This window comes from Tupaia chinensis, unplaced genomic scaffold (assembly GCF_000334495.1).
Source record: "Tupaia chinensis unplaced genomic scaffold, TupChi_1.0 Scaffold000316_1, whole genome shotgun sequence".
NCBI lineage: Eukaryota > Metazoa > Chordata > Mammalia > Scandentia > Tupaiidae > Tupaia > Tupaia belangeri.
The window spans coordinates 3,817,787-3,838,588 of NW_006159809.1; the positions used below are offsets into that span (position 1 = coordinate 3,817,787).

Genomic DNA, 20,802 nt, shown 5'->3' on the forward strand with positions numbered 1-20,802 from the left:
CCCCCCCCCCGGCGCGCCCCCCCCCCCCAGCCAGTACCGGTGTGGCTGGGGCCAGCAGCTCCCTGGGCCCCTCTGGCTCTGCATCAGCAGGTGAGCTGAGCAGCAGTGAGCCCAGCACCCCGGCTCAGACTCCCCTGGCAGCACCCATCATCCCCACGCCGGCCCTTACCTCTCCTGGAGCAGCGCCGCCTCTTCCTTCCCCTTCTAAGGTGAGGACTGGGATTGGGGGGAAGGAGAATCAAGGCACAAGGGGCTGTGAGTCCTGGCTGGATCTTGGAACTTTCCTGGGGTGGGGGGACCCAGAATTTGGGTTAGAAAGGGAGCACATAGTAGATGGGCTTATTTATTTATTTTGGAAAGGTTTTCGCTATAGGGTGCGTGTGCTCGCCAGATAGACAGAGAGAGACATAGAGACAGAAAGCGAGAAATCACCCCCCAGGGGGGATGGCCATGCCACAATCCCTTCTCCTCCATTCTCCTCTCGGGATCCTGGGCACGCACACACACGCGCCTGGTGTGAGTTTTAAGCCACCGGGTCCGGGACACAAACCGTGGTCGACTACGTGGGAGTCCAGCGACATAGCCATTACGCTAACTGCTGGTCCCATAGATGGGCTTATTGTACCCGCTGCACTGCCCTTTCCTCTCCTGACCTTCCTTCTCACTCACCCTGTGTGCTGGGCAGCGGGCTTCTCTCAGACATCCATGTGCCACTTGCGCTGACCTGGGCTGGAGAGGTAGCACAGTTCTGTCTCCTGTGCCCCAGTCCAGTCTTGGTGACAAGGTAATTAGCTGTGCACAAACCACGGACCCTCTCTGTCACAGGAAGAAGAGGGACTCAGGGCCCAGGTGCGGGACCTGGAGGAGAAACTGGAGACCCTGCGACTGAAACGGGCAGAGGACAAAGCAAAGCTGAAAGAACTGGAGAAGCACAAGATCCAGCTGGAGCAGGTGCAGGAATGGAAGAGCAAAATGCAGGAGCAGCAGGCGGACCTGCAGCGGCGCCTCAAGGAGGCGAGGAAGGTGGGACTCGGGATCAGGGTGTGTTTGTGTGTGTGGGGGGGGCGAGAGACCAAGCAAGTACCCTGGAAACTGGCCTGGAGCTGATCACCCTGTGTGAAAGAACGGCGTGGGGCATCCCTGTGCCTGTGCCCCACCCACCTCCACCCTCCTCAGGAAGCCAAAGAGGCGCTGGAGGCAAAGGAGCGCTACATGGAGGAGATGGCCGACACGGCCGATGCCATCGAGATGGCTACTCTGGACAAGGAGATGGCTGAGGAGCGGGCCGAGTCTCTGCAGCAGGAGGTGGAGGCGCTGAAAGAGCGTGTAGATGAGCTCACCACCGACTTGGAGATCCTCAAGGCAGAAATTGAAGAGAAGGGTAAGGGACCGGGAGCTGCTGGGGGCCAGATGGTGGGGGAGAACCTGGCCTGACAGTGTTCATGGGCTTCCCCAGGCTCAGATGGGGCCGCATCCAGCTATCAGCTGAAGCAGCTCGAGGAGCAGAACGCCCGCCTAAAGGACGCCCTAGTGAGGTAGGGTCCTCCTCGCCGCTGTCCTATCTCCAGGTGTGTGAGCACCTGTTGCTAATGACCGAATGCATACCCTTCCTTGCCCTCTTCTCCACAGGATGCGGGATCTCTCTTCCTCGGAGAAGCAGGAGCATGTGAAGCTGCAGAAGCTCATGGAAAAGAAGAACCAGGAGCTGGAAGTTGTGCGACAACAGCGGGAGCGTCTGCAGGAGGAGCTGAGTCAGGCGGAGAGCACCATCGATGAGCTCAAGGAGCAGGTCGGGAGCCCAGCCCCTCGCCCAGACTGCACACCCAGCTTTCCTCCCAGTGCCGCCTCTTTCTAGGCTCCGGCACCCGGGGTGCTCCAGTAGCCCTTTGTCTTATCCCTTCTCATAACACAGGTGGATGCTGCTCTGGGTGCTGAGGAGATGGTGGAGATGCTAACAGACCGGAACCTGAACCTGGAAGAGAAAGTGCGGGAGTTGAGGGAGACTGTGGGGGACTTGGTAAGAGAAGAGCAGACCCCTGACCTCTGACCCTGGTGGAAGGTACAGGGAGGAACCTGCTGGGAGATTGGCACATGGTCCTGACCTTGGAGCAGGGTCTGTGGTGAAAGGACCTGTCCTGTCTGTTCCCTGACTCTGCCTTTCTCTGCCTTAACTACCTGTGTCATCCTAGGAAGCGATGAATGAGATGAACGACGAGCTGCAGGAGAATGCCCGAGAGACAGAGCTGGAGCTGCGGGAGCAGCTGGACATGGCGGGCGCCCGGGTGCGCGAGGCCCAGAAGCGTGTGGAGGCAGCCCAGGAGACAGTCGCAGACTACCAGCAGACCATCAAGAAGTACCGCCAGCTGACTGCCCACTTGCAGGTGCCTGCCCGTCCCCGACTCTCTGCCTCTGCTCACCCCAGGGATCCCTCACCACCTAGCTGTGCGTCTCTGTCTCTGCTCCCAGGATGTGAATCGGGAACTGACGAACCAGCAGGAAGCGTCTGTGGAGAGGCAGCAGCAGCCACCTCCAGAGACCTTTGACTTCAAAATCAAATTTGCTGAGACGAAGGCCCATGCCAAGGTCAGAAAATGGGTGGGCCTGAGGGCCAGGTGTTAGGGAGCCCAGCCTGGCTATGGCTGTGGGCTGACCTAGTATGGGGATCTGGCCTGTGTTCAGCTTCCTGGGGGAGGAAACGCAGTGCAGTGGTTTGGAAACCTCCTGGCCTGGGCTTGTTTAGAGCAGGGGAGCTGGCAGAGCAAAGGCCAGTTCTGGGCCTCTTCCCTCCCCGGCTGAGAGCCTCCTCCTTGTCCACCTCGCAGGCAATTGAGATGGAATTGAGGCAGATGGAGGTGGCCCAGGCTAACCGGCACACGTCCCTGCTGACAGCCTTCATGCCCGACAGCTTCCTTCGGCCAGGCGGGGACCACGACTGCGTCCTGGTGCTCCTGCTCATGCCTCGTCTCATTTGCAAGGTATGTCCAGCCAGTCACACGTCCAGCAGAGATCTGGTGAGCTGGCTGTGAACCAGGCAGTGAAGGTGCCAAGTGAAGGGAGCAGCCCGTGTCTCGGCCCGCCACGACTTTATGATTTAGTGGGGGAACACACAGTCACCCAGGCCATGGATGAATGCACGTTACACCTTGCATGCTAGGAAGAAAGGTAGGTTCTTTGAGAGATTGCAGTGGGAGACCTGATTTAGGTGGGGTTAGGATGTGACTGAATGGATAACGTTGGAGCTGAGAGCCAGAGGGGACCAGAAGCTAGCAAGGGGATGATTGGCAGGATAGGTCTGTGGGTGAAGAAAGCAGGAATAGCATCAGGTGAAGAAAGCTTGGTCTCACTGCCTCTCATTCTCCGCCCGAAATCCACATGACCTTTAGTAACCACGTCACGTCCCCTTCCGCCCATCTAAGAGCAGCGTCTCCTTTCCCTCTGCATCCGTGCTTCCCCCTCGTCATTAAGCTCTGTGTCCTATGTTCCTGAGTCTGTGCTGTCCACTCTGAGTCTCAGGTCCCTGGTGCTTCCTCCTACAGGCAGAGCTGATCCGGAAGCAGGCCCAGGAGAAGTTTGAACTGAGTGAGAACTGTTCCGAGCGGCCCGGGCTACGAGGAGCTGCAGGGGAGCAGCTCAGCTTTGCTGCGGGGCTGGTGTACTCACTGAGTCTGCTGCAGGCCACCCTGCACCGCTACGAGCAGTGAGTGACTTCAGACCCTCTACTTCAGGGCGTAGGTCCAGGATGGGCCCAATCCGAGAATGCCTGGCAGACCCTGGCCTCACCCTGGCCCTCCCTCTCTGGTCTCCAGTGCCCTCTCTCAGTGCAATGTGGACGTGTATAAGAAGGTGGGCAGCCTCTACCCTGAGATGAGTGCCCACGAGCGCTCCCTGGATTTCCTCATTGAGCTGCTGCACAAGGACCAGCTGGATGAGACTGTTAACGTGGAGCCTCTCACCAAGGCCATCAAGTACTACCAGGTCTGGGGCAAGAGTCCAGGCTTGGGGCAGGATGGAGGGAAGCTTTTGCGTGTGGGGGCTATTGCCGGTGTATGAAGGTGGCATGTCACAGCCAGCTGCTGGAGGCCTGGTTTGCTCTCAGGTGGACGTGCCTTGTGGTGCAGCTGCTTGTACCTCTGGAGACCCACGATGACCAGGGCTCACATTACATTTTGGGAAGAAGTCCCCACTTTTCCAGGGCCTAAAAGCTGTTGTCTGTTTCTCTGTCATCCCCCACTCAGCATCTGTACAGCATCCACCTTGCCGAACAGCCAGAGGACTGTACGATGCAGCTGGCCGACCACATTAAGGTGAAGTGTCTGGGCCTGGGCTTTAGCCTCCTGTAGAGATCAGAAATGGAGGACATCAGATCAGGAGACCAGGCCCCCAGGAGTGTCATAAAACTGGGCAGGGCTGTCAAAGCCAGATCAGAGAAGCCAGAGGGCCCCCTTACATATGGGGCTGGTGGGGGGAGGCCCTTGTCGAGGTGCTGATGGGGAGAGGGCTCCTGTTGGGGACTGAAGACCACACACTTGTCCTCACAGTTCACCCAGAGTGCCCTGGACTGCATGGGCGTGGAGGTGGGACGGCTGCGTGCCTTCCTGCAGGTGAGAGCGTGTCTGGATCCGCGTGAGCTCCTCTCCTACTTAGACTCCGCCTGTCGCCCCAGCACAGGGCTGACTTGGTTCCACGTCCATTTTCTGTTTCCCGAGTAGAGCGGGCAGGAGGCTGCTGATATCGCCCTCTTGCTCCGGGACCTGGAAACCTCATGCAGTGATATCCGCCAGTTCTGTAAAAAGATCCGAAGGCGAATGCCAGGGACGGATGCTCCTGGGATCCCATCTGCACTGGCCTTTGGACCACAGGTTTAGGGCGGGATTGGGGCAGGGGAGGAGGTTGAGTAGACCCAGGAAGGGCCTATGATAAGATTGGGGTCTAGGCGGGATGAGGTTGGCTTGGGTGTAGCCGGGAACTGTGTGCTGGACCCAGGGCGGGCTTCTGACTCTGACCTGCCACACAGGTGTCCGACACACTCCTCGACTGCAGGAAGCACTTGACGTGGGTGGTGGCCGTGCTGCAGGAGGTGGCAGCTGCTGCCGCCCAGCTTATCGCCCCACTGGCCGAGAATGAGGGGCTGCCCGTGGCTGCCCTGGAGGAGCTGGCTTTCAAAGCAAGCGAGCAGGTGGGCAGGATGGCGGTGCAGAGGTGCTGGGGAAATCGGTGCCAGTGTGGGATGCTCACTCCTGCCCTTGGCTCCTGCAGATCTACGGGAGCCCCTCCAGCAGCCCCTATGAGTGTCTGCGCCAGTCGTGTAGCATCCTCATCAGCACCATGAACAAGCTGGCCACAGCCATGCAGGAAGGGGAGTACGATGCAGAGCGACCCCCCAGCAAGGTGGGCTAGGAGGGAAAGGGCTTTGCAGAGCTGCTGCTGGTTGTGGGAGGGCAGGCGGCAGAAGGAAGGGGTCTGAAGAGCACCATCCTACCCAGAAGGCAAGGCTTTTTACTGACCAGGTTTCTCTGAAAGGAGCACATTGGTGATGTCTTCTCCTGCCCCACCCTCTGACCCACTGTAGCCTCCTCCAGTTGAACTGCGGGCTGCAGCCCTTCGTGCAGAAATCACAGATGCTGAAGGCCTGGGCTTGAAGCTCGAGGATCGAGAGACGGTTATCAAGGAGCTGAAGAAGTCTCTCAAGATTAAGGTGAGAGTTGAGTGGACTCGGGTTCTAGGGCCGGGAAGGAAGGTGGATTGGGCACCACAGTGCGTGTTGGGGATCAGGACCAAGATGGCTTGGGGTTTGGGAGGAGCAGTGAGAGCTCTGTGAGCCTTCAGCTTTCCGTCTTCTGGTCTAGCCCAAGTCCTGGGGGCTGTGGGCGGGATGTCAGGGAACTAGAAGCCCCGTGTCCTTGTCTAGGGTGAGGAGCTGAGTGAGGCCAATGTGCGGCTGAGCCTCCTGGAGAAGAAGCTGGACAGCGCCGCCAAGGATGCGGACGAGCGCATGGAGAAAGTGCAGACGCGGCTGGAGGAGACCCAGGCGCTACTGCGCAAGAAGGAGAAGTCAGGCACCTTCCCTGGCCCTGCCTGCTCGAGCCCTCCCTGCCATGGCTCCCTGCTTCCCCACATAGCCACCCGCATGCCCTCTGGTCTCCCTTTCCTGCTGCCAGCCCTATTCTCGCATCCTGGCCTTGTGCTGCCCTGCCCCGGCTCCTCATCAGCAGGGCTGCTCCAAGGACCTCTCAGGACTGTAGAGCCAGGGTGGGGCTGCGGGGAAAGGACACTGCCCAAGCCTGGGTTCTTTCACAGGGAGTTTGAGGAGACCATGGATGCGCTCCAGGCTGACATTGACCAGCTGGAGGCAGAGAAGGCAGAGCTGAAGCAGCGGCTGAACAGCCAGTCCAAGCGCACAATCGAGGGGCTGCGGGGGCCCCCTCCCTCGGGCATCGCTACTCTGGTCTCTGGCATCGCTGGTGGTGAGTGGCAGTTCCTCCCAATGAGATGGGCAGCAGTGGCCCAGAGGGATGGACCGTCCTCTCCTGTCCTTGGCTCGGTTTGACTTCTGCACCCCCTCCCTCCTCGGATGTTGAGCCAGGCAGTGCTTGCTCAGTTCCACTCTGCCAGCTTTCATCATGTCTTCATTTCCCTGAAGGTGTGTGCAAGTCCCTCTGACCAAAGTAGGGCATTCCCGTGTGGTCAGTGATGCTCGCCGTGGTAGCTGGACTCTTGTAGACGTCCCTCTGGGTCCGCAGGCTGTGCATTCAGCCTGCCCGACGCCTGCTCTCACGGGTTCCTCTGCCCGGGCACTGCGCTGCCCGCTGCGCTCACATGGCTTCAGCCTGGGTGTGCTGAGTTCTCCCAGTTTCACCTGGGGCCTGTCCCTTGGTATGGTCAGGACTCCTTACCTGGAATTTTTTGTGGGCCTCAGCTCCCCGGTTTCCTGCCGAAGGAGTTGGCTGCTGCTGTCTTGGTTCTCATCTGCCCTAAGTTCATTTTTGTTCTCATCAGTTTCCTTTTCTCTCATCTCTGGAAGACAGTCCTTGCCCTGGATTAAGCCCTGAGGGCCTCTCGATTTTCCCTGTCACTCCAGTGTCTTGTCAGCTGACCTCATCTAGAGTCTTATTCCCATCAAAGTCCTGTCACTGGCACCCCTTGATCTGGGAAGATGACCAAGTACCTTCTAGACTTTAGACACTTGTGGTACACCCAGTTCCACATATTTCCACATTATACTGTTTTAGCATAGGCTCTTTTAAAAATTTTGCCAAAGGGCACATGTGCTTGCCAGGGAGAGAGAGAGAGAGAGTGGGGGAAAGGGAGAAAGCACCCCCTCCCCATGGGGCGTGGTCATTATACCACTCTACTCCTCCATTTCTTCCTCCTTTCTGGATTTTGGACATACACATACCTGGTGTGTTTCTCAAGCTGCCGGGTCTGGGACTTGAACTGAACTGCTGGCCATGTGGGATCCAGCTGCATTAGCCACCATGCCATAGGCTAGGCCAGCATAGGCTCTTTAAACAAACACTGCTTTTTTAATTTATGAAATTCCCACCGAAGAAGCGGTCTTTTGTCTCAGAGCCCTAGGGAAACCTGAGGAGCCAGGGAATGCACTGTCCTTCACGTAAGCCTTGCTGCTGGTGAGCACGTGAGCGTTGGTGCAGTGGCTCGGGAGCGTTCCCCATGCCCTGGAGATGGAGTGCGAGGCACGAGGCAGGAGCAGCCCCGACCCAGAGAGCACCCTCCAGCGCACACTTACCTTGCCCATCGTGCCCCGTTCCTGTCCCATGACCTCACTCCCCTTCACTGTCCTTGTTTCCCACATACCTTTCCTGCCCTTAAAGGTGAGGCAGAGGCAGGGTCTTGTTGGAGAAGGTATACTAACCAGGAAAAGGGTTTTCCCGTGGGCCATGTCCAGGATTCCCCTGGCATGGCCCCCAAACCATCTAATTGCTCTCTCCTCTTTTCCTGCTGCCACGGGCTCTCCTGAGCACAGAAGAACAGCAGCGAGGTAGAGACCCACCTGGTGGAGGGTTCCCGGGGCTGGTGGGTATTGGGCTGGGAGAATAGGGTGAGGCTTCTGCTTTGGGAGCAGAAGACTCAAAGTGGGAGGAATGAGGAAGGGAAGAGCAGGACTGAAGCCCATTTCTTAACCCTCTCCACCTGGGGCTGACATTGTTATGGTATCCACAGGGGCTGCCCCAGGGCAGGCTCCAGGAGCTGTGCCAGGCCTGGGGGTGGTAAAGGACTCCCCACTGCTGCTTCAGCAGATCTCCGCCATGCGACTGCATATCTCCCAGCTGCAGCATGAGAACAGCATCCTCAAGGTGAGGGGGCCACTGGGAGGACTGGGGTGTGGGTAGAGTTTCCCTGCTCCCTTGACAGTGGCTGATGGGCCTGCTAGCACCTCTTACCACTTCCCCTCTCCTCTGCCCCACAGGGAGCCCAGATGAAGGCGTCCTTGGCAGCCCTCCCCCCTCTGCATGTCGCTAAGTTGTCCCTCCCGCCCCACGAGGGCCCTGGCGGTGAGCTAGTAGCAGGAACCCTGTACAGGAAGACCAGCCAGCTGCTGGAGACATTGAATCGGCTGAGCACGCACACCCACGTAGTCGACATCACTCGGTCCAGCCCTGGTACGTACCCACCAGCCCGCTCTCCCCAGGTGTTCAGCCTGTGCCTTGGCAGTCCTCACTGTAAAGGATCTTCCCAAGTCTTCAGCTTCAGTGTTCAGTTTGCTTGACTCGCCCACTCTCTCATGTGCCTGCTCCATGAGAGATCTAGTACCTGCATCCTGACGCTTAATCAGGTACAGCTGTCTGCCTGAGCCTTGGTGGGCCTCACCAGCTTTCCCTCCCGCAGCTGCCAAGAGCCCATCGGCCCAGCTGATGGAGCAAGTGGCGCAGCTCAAGTCCCTGAGCGACACCATCGAGAAGCTCAAGGTCAGTCCAGGCCCCGCCCTGCAGAACTCACATCAGAGCCCAGCACTGCCAGCGTTCCTCTGGGCCCCAGCACAGGAGGGCACACTGGGAAGGGGACATAAGGGAAGGCAGGGGTCTCGCCTTGGGAGCTTCCTGTCCTGGTGCAAACCAGACAGAGTCTCACTGATGAAATGGATGAGCCAGGACCGCCTACGGAGTGTGTGGTTCAGGCTGCAGCTTCCATCAGAGCTGAGGGCACCATGGGGTAGCATGGTTGGGTGTGGCTTTCCAAAGGGGATAGAAACTGCAGGGCCTGATGTGAGGGGGGACGTTGGAATGGGAGGTGAGAGGACTCGGTTCCTGCTCCCCTGGTGGTAGTGTCCCTGTGAAACCAGGGAGGTCTCATGCTAGCCTCTGGTGCCCTAACTGAACCCTTGTCCTCTGCCCCTCCTCAGGATGAGGTCCTCAAGGAGACCGTATCTCAGCGCCCTGGAGCCACAGTCCCCACAGACTTTGCCACCTTCCCTTCATCAGCCTTCCTCAGGGTAAGGGGGAGCATGCCGTGGAGGATGGGACAGCACGGAGGGCTCAGGTCTGTCCTTTCCTGGCCCCCAGAATTTGAAGAGGCCTGTGGAGCCTCAGGCCCAACAATGTGTGTTCGGCTCATCTGGCCAAGCCTGCTTGTGGTGCTTCCAGAAAGTCTAGTATTTTAGCCCAGAAACAATGCCTTCTGTGACTTCTGATGCTGGCAGGGGCTGCAGACTCCCCTCCTTTGTCCCTCAGGCTGTGTTCCCCTATTCTAATGGGGACAGCATGGTCACCATGACCTGGGAACTCAAAGGCCTCAGTCCCCACAGGCTGCCTCATGCCCCAGGGACCCCTTCAGTGACTTAGGTGAGTCCCTGACTTGGGGTCTCGTTTGTCTGCCAACCCCTAGGCCAAGGAGGAGCAGCAGGACGACACAGTGTACATGGGCAAAGTGACCTTCTCGTGTGCGGCTGGCCTTGGACAGCGACACCGGCTGGTGCTGACCCAGGAGCAGCTGCACCAACTTCATGGGCGCCTCATCTCCTAGGTCCTCCTACCCCCGCTGTCCCCTGCAGCCCTCAGCCGTCCTGGAATCGCTCTGCCCGATGCACAGTCACCTCAGCCGGCCCCCAGGTGGATCCGTGTGGGTCGGGCAGTTCCTGCCCAGCTCAACTGCACTCCCATCCTCAGTGCTCTGCCCCGCCCCGTCCTAGGCTCCCACGTCATTCGCTGTTCAGCTGCTTCCTCGCTCCTGGGGGCCTCAGGGCATGTGGGGGATAGGCTGAGACCCCACCACCAAAGGTTGAGTGAGGTCCCCCTGACTGAGGACTTCACCCTTGATTAAAGCAACTGTGCTTCGGTGCTTCCTGTGTGGTGTGAGAAGGGACCTGGGCTGTCTGGCCCAGAGCAGGAGTGAAGCGGGGATGCTGAGGAGGCTTTTGCTGTTGAAATTCCAGGGCCCTCTCTGGTGGCCAGTAGACTGCCACATCCCTCAATTTCCTGTACAATAAGTTATCGTGGATACGGGAGCAAGGGCACGACTGAGGGCAGGCCCCCACACCAAGAGGGTGTGGCCTCTGCTTCCTGGAGCCTCTGCTGCTCTTCAGTCCAGTTGCTGGGGTGGAGCGATAATACGGTTACCGTCCCACCTGGCTTTCTGGTGCCGGGGCCTTCTCCCTGCAGACTTGGAGCCTCCAGAGGGGACATGCACTAAACAAGGGGAAACTGAGGCAGCACGCCAGAGAGAAAAGGTAGAAGTTAGGAAAGCTGCTCTGAAGCCCACTCCAAATTAGTGTCACCCAGGAGCTTCTTGTAAATATTTACAGACTGCTGGGTCTCGACCCAGACCTGCTGAAAACACCTCAAGGTCCCGGACCCATTAGGCCAGTGAGCAGCACCCCAGGAGTTTAGAGTTTAGCTCTAGTTAGTTTAATTGACTGGCCCCCTTGATACTCTCTTTTCTTCCTCACTTGAGGAAAGAAAGCCAGCCCCACCTCCCAGAGGGCTCCGATCCAGCTGGAGAAAGAAATCCCTGGTACTTTGGAGCAGTCCAGTAGGCTGGGCTGAGAAGAGAGTTAGGAGGACCAGGGCCCAACAGTGGATGTCCAGGGGCACATTTGCGGTTCGAGCTCCCTCTGGGAAGGTCTGCCCTGTACCTTAGTCTTTCTCAGCTGGGGTCTGAGAAGATTATTCGAATGACTTTCCCCATACCCTCAAGGATGGTAAGCAGCTAATACCATTCTGGACAGGGATGTAGACTGTTCCATACAAAAGCTGCCTTAGGGTGTTAGGACTTAGTGCTCGGGACTGGCTGAGAGGAGTTGCTGTGTCTCCACCCCAGGGAGTCTTTCCTCCACCTCCACATTTGGCTCCTCTCGTGCTAAGGAAATCGCAGACCTCATTGTCTCTCCATGGAACTGAGTTGTGTTCCTGTCCTTTCTACTCACGCTGCTGACCTGCCTCATTGATGGTTAAAACATTGGTGGCTGGGGCCAGCAGGTGGCATAGTGGTAAAGGTGCTGGACTCCCACATGGCTGACTGTGGTTTGAAACCTGGACCTGGCAGCTTGAAAATTATGCCAGGTGCATGTGTGTGCATGCCAGAATCCCTAGAAGAAGACAAAGAAGGATTGCTGTGTGCCCATAACCCCTAGGGGGTGATTTCTCACTTTCGGTTCATCTCTGCCTCTCCAGCAAGTACACATGCCTCATAGGAAAAATCGTTTCTCCCCTGTCCTGGATCCAAACTAGGATGTCTGTGACCCTGTCTTCAGTCTCTAGCTAATTTAGTTACCCAGCTCTGCTCAGTTTTCTTTCATTGCTGTCTCAAGTCTGGCCACATTTTTCTACCTGTTGCTAACTTTGTGTAGAATTTCTTGCCCTGGGTACTTCACCAGCCGTTAAACTGGTTACCTTCCCTCCGTTACCTCTTGACCCAGTTCTCCAGAGGGACCTTTGACACCAGAGGGACCTTTCCAAAATACAAACTGGGCCTTGCCACTTTAAATCCTGAAAAGATCACTTCAACTAGATTCTAAAAGTAAGTAAAATCCTGACATAGCTGCTCCGAGTGTCTAGAATTTAAACCACTGGAATAGCACCCGATGCCACCCACGGTCCACTTGTTCAGCTCTTCATGGGCCTGTTTGTGCAGCTCTCCTGAGACTGTTTCCTCCCCATCCTTTGGTCAGGCCTCTTCCTGCCACCCCAAATACCACCTATCTCCTTCCTTCTACTCTGTCCTCGCCTCCACCACCCCTCACCTGACGGCCTGGAGACAGCTCTGGCCTTGCCAGCTTGGGAGGTTGCCAATCCTATGGCCTACTAAGTGCTCCCCTTCTGGAGGCAGCAGAGAAGGTAGACCTTTTCTCCCCCCAGGTATGCGTGGATTTAGTTGCTTTGTGACCTTGGCAAGGTTTCTGATCTCAGGCCGATTTTCTTGTTTGCAAATGGGAGTAAGGATACCTTACAGCAAAGGATACTTTACAGCCTTGTCCTGAAATGCAGATGCGATGACGCCTGCCGGTGGCAAGTGCTGTCTGCACACAGTAGGCCTGCGTCTTTGTGCACGCTCCAGCCACTCTGCTTATACCGGGAAGCATTTGTTTCCGTTGTCCTTGTTGGCTAACTCCTCTGTCCCACTGTAGACAGATGGAGAGCTCCTTTAGAGCGTCTTCTGTCCCTGCATCCTCCAGCGCAGGGAAGGGCACACGCTTGGGGAGAACGATGCGTCTCATTTTGGGCATGAGTCTGAGGTGCCTGTAAGGATGTCCAGGTAGGAGAGGTCAGCTGGCAGTGGGATCCAGTGAGTGGTGCTCAGCTGCTAAGTCTGGATGGGAGAAAAGGTTTGGAGAACGAGTCTAGTGGTTGGTGATGGCTGGAGGCATGGGTGTGGATGAGGAAGGCAAAGCTTAAGTGCTAGTGCTTTATGGAAGGTGCCTTGCTGAGCGCTGAGGAAGAGAGGAGAGAGATCAAAGGTTTATTTAGTGAGCTGACCTCAGCTGCACAGACAGTTTGTACCTTAGCCACAAGGGGTGTCTCAGGATGGGCCACCAAGAAGCACTCAGGCTAACTGGAACGTCACACTGGGATTGATGGAGGGGAGGGGAAGCAATTCAGCCCCCCACCCCATCCTTCACTGCTCTGGGCTGTTAGCTCCTCCTCATTTGCTGGGATTGTATCATGTGGCCCTCTAGAAAGCCAGATCCTATGCCCCGTAGCACGGCATTTCATCCAAGTCCTGAAGGTAAGGGAACAGAATGTGGACACTGGCCTGCAGAAATCGGTCAGTGGGAGGCCTGGCAGTCAGGTGAGGGCCACCTGAGAGATTGCAGAGGGAGGGGGAAAGCAGACCCCCGGGTGCTGTGAGAATCACAGAGCTCCCAGCGGAGCCTGCAGGAGTACCCACCGCCAGGAGGACCCCAGAGAAGTGCCTCACAAAGACTGGGGAGAGGGCGAGGAGCGTCGAGGGCAAGTGAGCTGAGCTCTGGAAGAGGTCGTGCTGATTCACAGCCTGGGGAGCTGGCCAGAGAAGTCTGTGGGGGAAGAGGCGCAGGAGCGGAGTGGTGGCGAGGACGGGTGGGTGGAGAGAGTTCACGTGTGCTGCCCTGTCCCAGGTGGCGTCCAGAGTCCTGGAGGTTGGTTGATCAGGGGATGGCTAGGCAGATGACAGTTGGAATGGGATGACGTCTGGAAAATGGAAGGTGGTGTCCGGGGAGAAGCCTAGTGAGGCGTGTGTTCTGTATACCAAGGACGGAGCGTAGCATGGTAACGGGCACTTCAGATCTACCCGAATCTGGAACTGCCAGGGTGTGGCCCAGGCAGGGGCAGGGCATGGATAGTCCCAATTCCATCCCCTGGAAGGCCCTTTCTTTCTTTCTTTCTCTCTCTCTCTCTCTCTCTCTCTCTCTCTCTCTCTTCCTTCCTTCCTTCCTTCCTTCCTTCCTTCCTTCCTTCCTTTCTTTCTTTCTTCTTTTTTTTTTTTTTCAGATTCGCAGGACTAAGAGCACCTGCCCCAGCTTGGAGGCAGCATGTGAGAGACGAGGGCTCATAGCCCCGTTCTTTCGCTAATGAGCTGTATAACCTTGGCGAAGTTGCTTCCCCTCTCAGCCTCAGTTGCTCTGTCTTCCTCTGCTATGAGGCCAATAGCAGCTTCCTTAGATGGTATTTCTTCCTCAGGTACTCTTCAGGGAGATGATGAAATGAGATTGTATGCTTGACACAGGTGTTTGATAAAAAAGGATACCTGGGAGAGACTGCTATTAAATGAAAAGGAAACAAAGCACAAGCAATCACATTCCCAAGAAATACACTCGTGATATAAGTAACCACTTTGAGCCCCAAAGGGTAGGTAGTCCTTGGTGCCCAGCCTCCAGCTTCTTTCCATGGGCGGTCTCTACCTGCTGTACCGCCTGGCGCAGATGCCTTTTCCTGTCAGCAGGCCCAGGGCGGAGGGATAGTCTAAATCCTGTGGCACCCTGTTCCACCCCCACACACCTGCACAATTCCCCCCCCCTTTTTTTTTTTTTTAATTTTGTGAGAGGGTGTGTGTGCTCACCAGACAGAGAGAGACATAGAGACAGAAAGTGAGAAATCACCCCCAGGGGGGGATGGTTACACTGCAACCCCTTCTCCATTTCTCCATCTGTTGGGGTTTGGGACACCCATGCACATGTGCCCACTGTGTTTTTCAAGCCACCAGGACTGGGATTCGAACTACATAGTCAACCATGTGGGATCTAGTTCCCTTAACCAGTAGGCCATGGTGCTAGCCTCTGTTTAATTTTTCGTGCTTTATTCCTGGTTAGGAAAGTGAAATTTTGGCCAGCAGGTGGTGCAGTAGTTAAGGTAGTAGACTCCCTCATGGCCAGTGGTGGTTTGAGTCTTGGACTTGACAGCTTGCTGTCTCACTTTCCCGCTCTCTTTCTGGTAAGCACATGTGCTTTGTGGCAAATTAAAAAAAATAAATAAATAAAATGAAAATAAATAATTGTTAACAAAAAAATGAAAGAAAGTGGGATTTTTCTAAATACTACTGGTTCATTGGAAAAGTCATACATATTTTACTATGTGTCGTGACTTTTTCCAACCACCCAATAGTTTATAGATAATGCTTATGAATGGCACATAAAGTGTTCAGTGTCACAAACAGTAACATCAATTGATCCCTTTAAATGCAATTTTTAAAAAATCAGTATTGCTCTATGTCACAATCTTGCCCTGGCCTCCTGAACAGTTGGGACTCTAAGCCCACTATGCAAGGCTCTTTAGGATGGGATGGAAATTGAACCTGGGGCTCCCATATGGCCTTAGCCTGCTAAGCAGGAGTGTCTACCAGTCAATGCTGCCAGAGCTAGGCCCAAAAATGCAATTTCAACCCTTATTGTAAACTACGTGCAAAAATTAAACCAGTACAATATAAATAAATTCACACAAAACTTGCATATTTCCAAACGATGAAAATGGTTTCCATAGTCACATATACTTCTAGTGAAATACACATTTCTATAACAAGCAGTACTAATAAATTTGTTAGTAAAACAATGCCACAGATGCCCCTTTTTTTTTTTTTTTTTGAGAGGATTTTGCTATAGGACACGTGTGCTCGCCAGAAAGAGAGAGACAGAGAGACAGAAAGCGAGAAATCACCCCCCAGGGGGGATGGCCATGCCACAATCCCTTCTCCTCCATTCTCCTCTCTGGATCTTGGGCATGCACACACATGCACCCAGCATGAGTTTAAGCCATTGGGTCCGGGACTCAAACTGCGGTCAACTACATGGGAGTCCAGCGACAGCCATTTCGTCATCTGCTGGTCCTAATTTTTTAATTTAAAGACTTACTGAATTTTATTTATTTATTTATTTATTTATTTTAATTTTCTAGAGAGCACACATGTTTACCAGAGAGATAACAGGGGCAGGGAGTGGGGGTGGGGGAGGGAAAGTGAGAAAGCAAGCCACCAAATCTGGGACTTGAATCATGGTAGGCCATGTGGGAATCTAGCGCCTCAAACACCACACCATGTGCTGGTGCTCAACTGCTTATTCTGACATCAACTTTTAAGCAATACCTTTCAATTACTACAACAAATGTTTATTTTTAGAAATAACGATCTGAGGGGGCCGGCAGGTGGCGTGGTGGTTAAAAATGTTGGATTCCCACATGGCTGACCATGGTTTGAGTCCTGGACCTGGTGGCTTGCTTTCTCATTTTCTCTCTCCCTTTCTCTGTCTCTGGTCAAATTGAAATAAACTAATGAATACATAAATGAATAAATTTAAACGAAAAAATTTAATTAAAAAATTAAAAAAAAGAAAAATCTGAGAAAATAAATTCTCCTAAAGCTTGACAAATAGTATGTATAAATTCTAAAGTTTTATTTATTTATTTTTGCTACAGGATGTGTACACTCACCGAAGACAGAGACAGAGAAAAAGATAGCGGGAATGTGAGAAAGCATCCTCAGGGGAGATGGCCATGCCACAATCCATTCTCCTCCATTTTCTTCTCAGGATTTTGGATCTGCATTGCACATATGCCTGGCATGTTTCTCAAGCCCCAGGTCCGAGACTCATACCACACAATTGGCCATGTGGGATCTAGCTGTTTTAACCTTCATGCCTTCTGCTAGCCCCAAAGCTCCAAAGCTTTTAAATCAATAAAGTCTCCCAACACTGAAACATTCATGTGAAACTAACTTTCTCTAAAAAAACCAATTTGCTATCTGAAGCCTATTAAAACAAATTATTTTGATACAAAAGACTTTTCCTATATCATCATCTACTTAAGTCATGAGATAGTTAACTGTCTTTAATACTCTTTTAGATAGTGTTGACTAGAAACTAGAAAATACATAAAAGCGATGTAGCAGCTATGATAGGTCAAAGGTACATTTGGATTTCACGTTAAACAGTTGTAACATAGCTTAGAATGGCACAGACACTTAACACAAATATTACTTCATCATCTAGATAATAAAAAGTCAGAAGGAACTGCATGGTTCGTGAGGCACATTGAAACTGAATAAGTCATTCAAGTATGGTTACATAAAGGCAGGAATTAAAGTCTCAAATACCGGGCCAGCACATGGTGTGGGGGTTAAGGTACTGGATCCCGCATGGCAGACCCTCCTCTCTCAGACACTGGAGTTTTAGGTTACAATGATATGCTTGACAGCCAAAGGCATCTGGTTTAGAGATTCTTGGCTGAGCTTTGGGCTGCAGCAATGGCTTGTCAAGGTTCTATGGAGTGTACATGCCAGGCTTGCTTTGCCAGAAGAGACCCTTCTGGTTTTAGTAGAAAGGGTCCGCCCAGGACTGGCCATCCTGGCAGGTAATTGGAGCCACTCAAGCAATTGAGCAAGGACCAAGAGGTGGAACTGAACTTCTGTGAACCCTGGAGTAAACAGAACTTGCCTACCAAGTTGTGAAATCTTACTTTGTTTTCTAAAGTCCCAGTGAACAGAAGCTAAGATTAAATCACTTTTAACCCATCTTGATACTCCTTTGTGAAAAATAAAAAGCAAAGGATAGGTTGTATATATTCATTAACACTCTTAGAACTGAAAACCAAGCCAGACTGTGGTGTGGAGGTTAAAGTTTCTGGATCTCACATGGCCACCTCACAGTTTGAGTCCCAGACCTAGTACCTTGAGAGACCCGCTAGGTACATATACATGTGTACCCCAAATCCCGAAAGGAGGGAGAAATGGAAAAGGAATTGTGGTATGACCAGGCCCCATGGGGCATGCTCTCTCACTTTCATCTCTCTGTCTCTCTGATGAGCACATGCTCCTTTGGATAAATTAAAAACAAAATTGAAACCCAAGAAAGAAAAAAGAATTTATCATATGTAGATTTTAAGAAGCTAATTTTTAAAAACAAGAGCACTTTGATTATTAAGTGATATAACATGTTAGAGTTTTCATACATATTAACATAGTGATATTGGAAATTCATTTTCAGTGTAAAGAAAAAAATCCTAACTGTTGTGGAAGTTGATAGGCTCCTGTTTTAAGTGAAGATACGTTGTCTGAAAACACAACATGCCTATGTAAGTTCAGTCGGAGACTGCAGGGTGAAACAGGGTGAAGGGGCTGGAACTTATCCACTCTCTCTTGCTGGACACTTGGGTTGCTTCCAAGTTCAAGCACCTCCAATCCATGCTATATAAACATCTTTCCTTGTTCATGTGCCCTAGTGTACATGTGCAAAAGGTTCTCTCAGGGGTAAAGTTGCTTGGTCATTAGGAATGTGTATTTTCATCTTTATTAAATGTTACCACATTGTTTTCAGAGTGGCTGTACCAGTTTACACCCTCACCAGTAGGATGGGTCCCCTTGGCTGGATTTAGGTCTGCCCTTTTCGGGGAGAAGTGGGCGGGGTGGGGGTGATAGGGAGATAAGTCTGGAGCGGAATGAGGAAGCTGGGTAGGGGAAGACCTTTGTTGTCAATCCAAGGAGTTCAGACTAGATTCGACTGCACTGGAAGCCACTGGTGATCTTGGGACAGGGAACAAAATACAAAATATGAGGTTTTAAGAAGGTGAATCTTCACTCTTTTTTTCTTTTTTAAATAGGTTTTAGCCTTAGGGCATGTGTGTTTGCTGGAGAGAGAGAGACAGAGACAGTGAAAGGGAAGGTGAGAAATCACAACCCCCCCACCCCCACCCCAGGATGGCCACACCATAATCTTTTCTCTTCCATTCTCCTCCTGGGATCTTGGGTACGCGTGCACATGCACTTGGTGTGATTTTCAAACCATCAGGTTCAGGACTCTAACCACAGTCAGCCACGTGGGAGTCCAGTGATGTAACCACTATGGCATCTGCTGGTCCCAAAGGTGAGCCTTTAAAACTTTCTATCGTCTGTGTTGGGGGAAGGGTGGTGGCGGTGATAGGGTTGACTTAGACCAGCAGCAGGATTCAGGCTCATGGGAAAGAGGTTTGTTGTTAGAGGACACAAAGAGGACAAAGAGCAGATGTCTGGGGACAGAGAATGGGAGCATCCCAGATCTATCAACTCTTGGCCTTAAATGATGGTGGGATGTAAACTGCTGTAGCCACTCTGGAAAACAGTGGGGCATTATTTAGCAAAGATGAAAGTACATATACCAAATGACCCAGAAATGCTAAAATATACCAAGGCCAACAAACAAAAAACAAGACAAGTGAAACAACCCCAAACAAAAGAAGGACAGGTCATGGAGAGGTCCATCAAAGACAGACCTGAGAAGGGCCCACTGGTGACTACTGGGAGTAGGATAATGTGTCACCACAGAGCTCTCTTGACCGCTGGGGTTTGCTGGGGCAGTGGGTAGTAGGGAAGGGAAACCCAGTGCAGGACCTGCTCTCAGAGTGTTTGGCCGAGAATAGACTCAGCACACAAACGTTCAGGATGTGATTGGGGTAACATTTCACACCAGTGGGTATATGTATGTAATTTGGCAGATGGTGACATAACACATGGGAAAACAATCCAATTATTAAATCACCATCTTATACATCAGATTAAAGTCTAGATGGACTGAATATTTAAGAGAGATCTTGAAAAAGGTCATGGAAAGGCATGTTTTGAAAAAACTTGACATGGATTTCAAACTTTTTTGCACCAAAATAAACTTGGATTTTAATTCCTTTTTTTCTATACATTTCTAAAGTCCCCACCTGTAACAAAACAAAGACAGAGAAGAACTAGAAGAAAACATAAATGTATATAAACTTGGGGATGGCTAGAGCTTTTCTAAGAGAAACTACAAAACTAAAAACCCTAAAGGAAAATATGGATATATTTGACTTCATTAAAATTCACACAAAACACATATGAAACCCTTTGATGAGGAATAGAAAAAGGCCATAAATAAAACTGAATACAAGGGATCAGCAGGTGGCGTGGTGGTTAGGTGCGCTGGACTCCCGCATGGCCAACCATGGTACGAGCTCTGGAGCTGGTGGTTTGCTTTCTCACTTTCTCTCTCTTTCTCACACTCTGTTCCTCTCTGGTCAAATTAAAATAATAAGTAAAGTCAAATAAAATAATTGTTTAAAAAATTAAATACAAAGGGGACCAGCAGGTGGCGTGGTGGTTAAGGTGCTGGACACTCCCTCTTGGCCAACTGAGGTACAAGTCCTGAATCTGGTGGCTTGCTTTCTCACTTCCTCTCTCTCTCATTCTCACCCTCTGTCTCTCTCTGGTCAAATTAAAAAATAAATGAATGAATAAATAAATAAAAAGTAATTATTTAAAAAATTGAATACAAAATAATAAACCAGAAAAATATCTGCAATCTATGATAAATTGTAAGAACTCAAATGAGTAGCAAAAAGAGAAACACACCAATATAAACATGGATATGAATAAGTGAGTCACAAGAAATACAATTTTTCTGTGTCAGATGAAAAAAAAAATTCATCCTTAATAGAAATCACAAACTGTAGCTCAAGGGTGCCAGCAGGCGGTATGATGGTTAGGGCACTGGACTCCCACATGGCATAACTGACCATGGTTTGGTTCCAGACCTGATGGTGTGGGAATCATGCCAAGTGTGTATGCGTGTGTGCCTGAGGTCCTGGGGAGAGAGTGGAGGAGGGGATTGGGGTGTGACCTTCCGCCCCAGGGCGGGGGTGGGGGGGCACTGGTTTCTCATTTTCCCTCTCTCTGTCTCTTTCCCAAACAAAAACAAAACTCTGGTTCACGATGGTAAACTGAATCCTTGTAAGTTCTTCTCTTCCCTCCTTAGATTTAACTGGAATTACTATTTTTTCTTCTTTACAAATGAAAGAAAAGGGGGAAAATTCCAGAGCAGTGCTGGAAAGCAGGAGAGGATTTACAGTAGACTTCTTTGGACCTAGTGCCTCTGTCTTCTGCAGG

At 52.3% G+C, this 20,802-nt stretch overlaps 1 protein-coding gene across 7 annotated transcripts in view; it reads left to right on the forward strand.

The window, feature by feature from the left end:
* Positions 1 to 10,296, forward strand: part of DCTN1 (dynactin subunit 1) — a 34,585-nt gene extending 24,289 nt beyond the window's left edge. For 5 of the 7 annotated variants that reach the window (XM_006151225.3, XM_006151221.3, XM_006151223.3 and 2 more), the window contains 25 exons: positions 46 to 209; positions 826 to 1,023; positions 1,177 to 1,381; positions 1,457 to 1,535; positions 1,630 to 1,789; positions 1,913 to 2,017; positions 2,190 to 2,381; positions 2,467 to 2,583; positions 2,823 to 2,975; positions 3,537 to 3,697; positions 3,807 to 3,975; positions 4,236 to 4,304; positions 4,539 to 4,601; positions 4,710 to 4,859; positions 5,015 to 5,176; positions 5,257 to 5,388; positions 5,570 to 5,695; positions 5,909 to 6,051; positions 6,298 to 6,464; positions 7,985 to 7,999; positions 8,182 to 8,315; positions 8,429 to 8,621; positions 8,848 to 8,927; positions 9,362 to 9,451; positions 9,844 to 10,296. In XM_006151225.3, coding sequence (XP_006151287.1) covers positions 46 to 209; positions 826 to 1,023; positions 1,177 to 1,381; positions 1,457 to 1,535; positions 1,630 to 1,789; positions 1,913 to 2,017; positions 2,190 to 2,381; positions 2,467 to 2,583; positions 2,823 to 2,975; positions 3,537 to 3,697; positions 3,807 to 3,975; positions 4,236 to 4,304; positions 4,539 to 4,601; positions 4,710 to 4,859; positions 5,015 to 5,176; positions 5,257 to 5,388; positions 5,570 to 5,695; positions 5,909 to 6,051; positions 6,298 to 6,464; positions 7,985 to 7,999; positions 8,182 to 8,315; positions 8,429 to 8,621; positions 8,848 to 8,927; positions 9,362 to 9,451; positions 9,844 to 9,981 — 3,365 coding nt within the window. In that variant the 3' untranslated portion in view covers positions 9,982 to 10,296. Of the gene's footprint in view, positions 1 to 17; positions 210 to 825; positions 1,024 to 1,176; positions 1,382 to 1,456; positions 1,536 to 1,629; positions 1,790 to 1,912; positions 2,018 to 2,189; positions 2,382 to 2,466; positions 2,584 to 2,822; positions 2,976 to 3,536; positions 3,698 to 3,806; positions 3,976 to 4,235; positions 4,305 to 4,538; positions 4,602 to 4,709; positions 4,860 to 5,014; positions 5,177 to 5,256; positions 5,389 to 5,569; positions 5,696 to 5,908; positions 6,052 to 6,297; positions 6,465 to 7,984; positions 8,000 to 8,181; positions 8,316 to 8,428; positions 8,622 to 8,847; positions 8,928 to 9,361; positions 9,452 to 9,843 lie in introns of all 7 variants that reach the window. The other 2 variants (XM_027772951.1, XM_006151222.3) reach the window with 2 other exon arrangements.
* Positions 10,297 to 20,802: the final 10,506 nt, after the last annotated feature.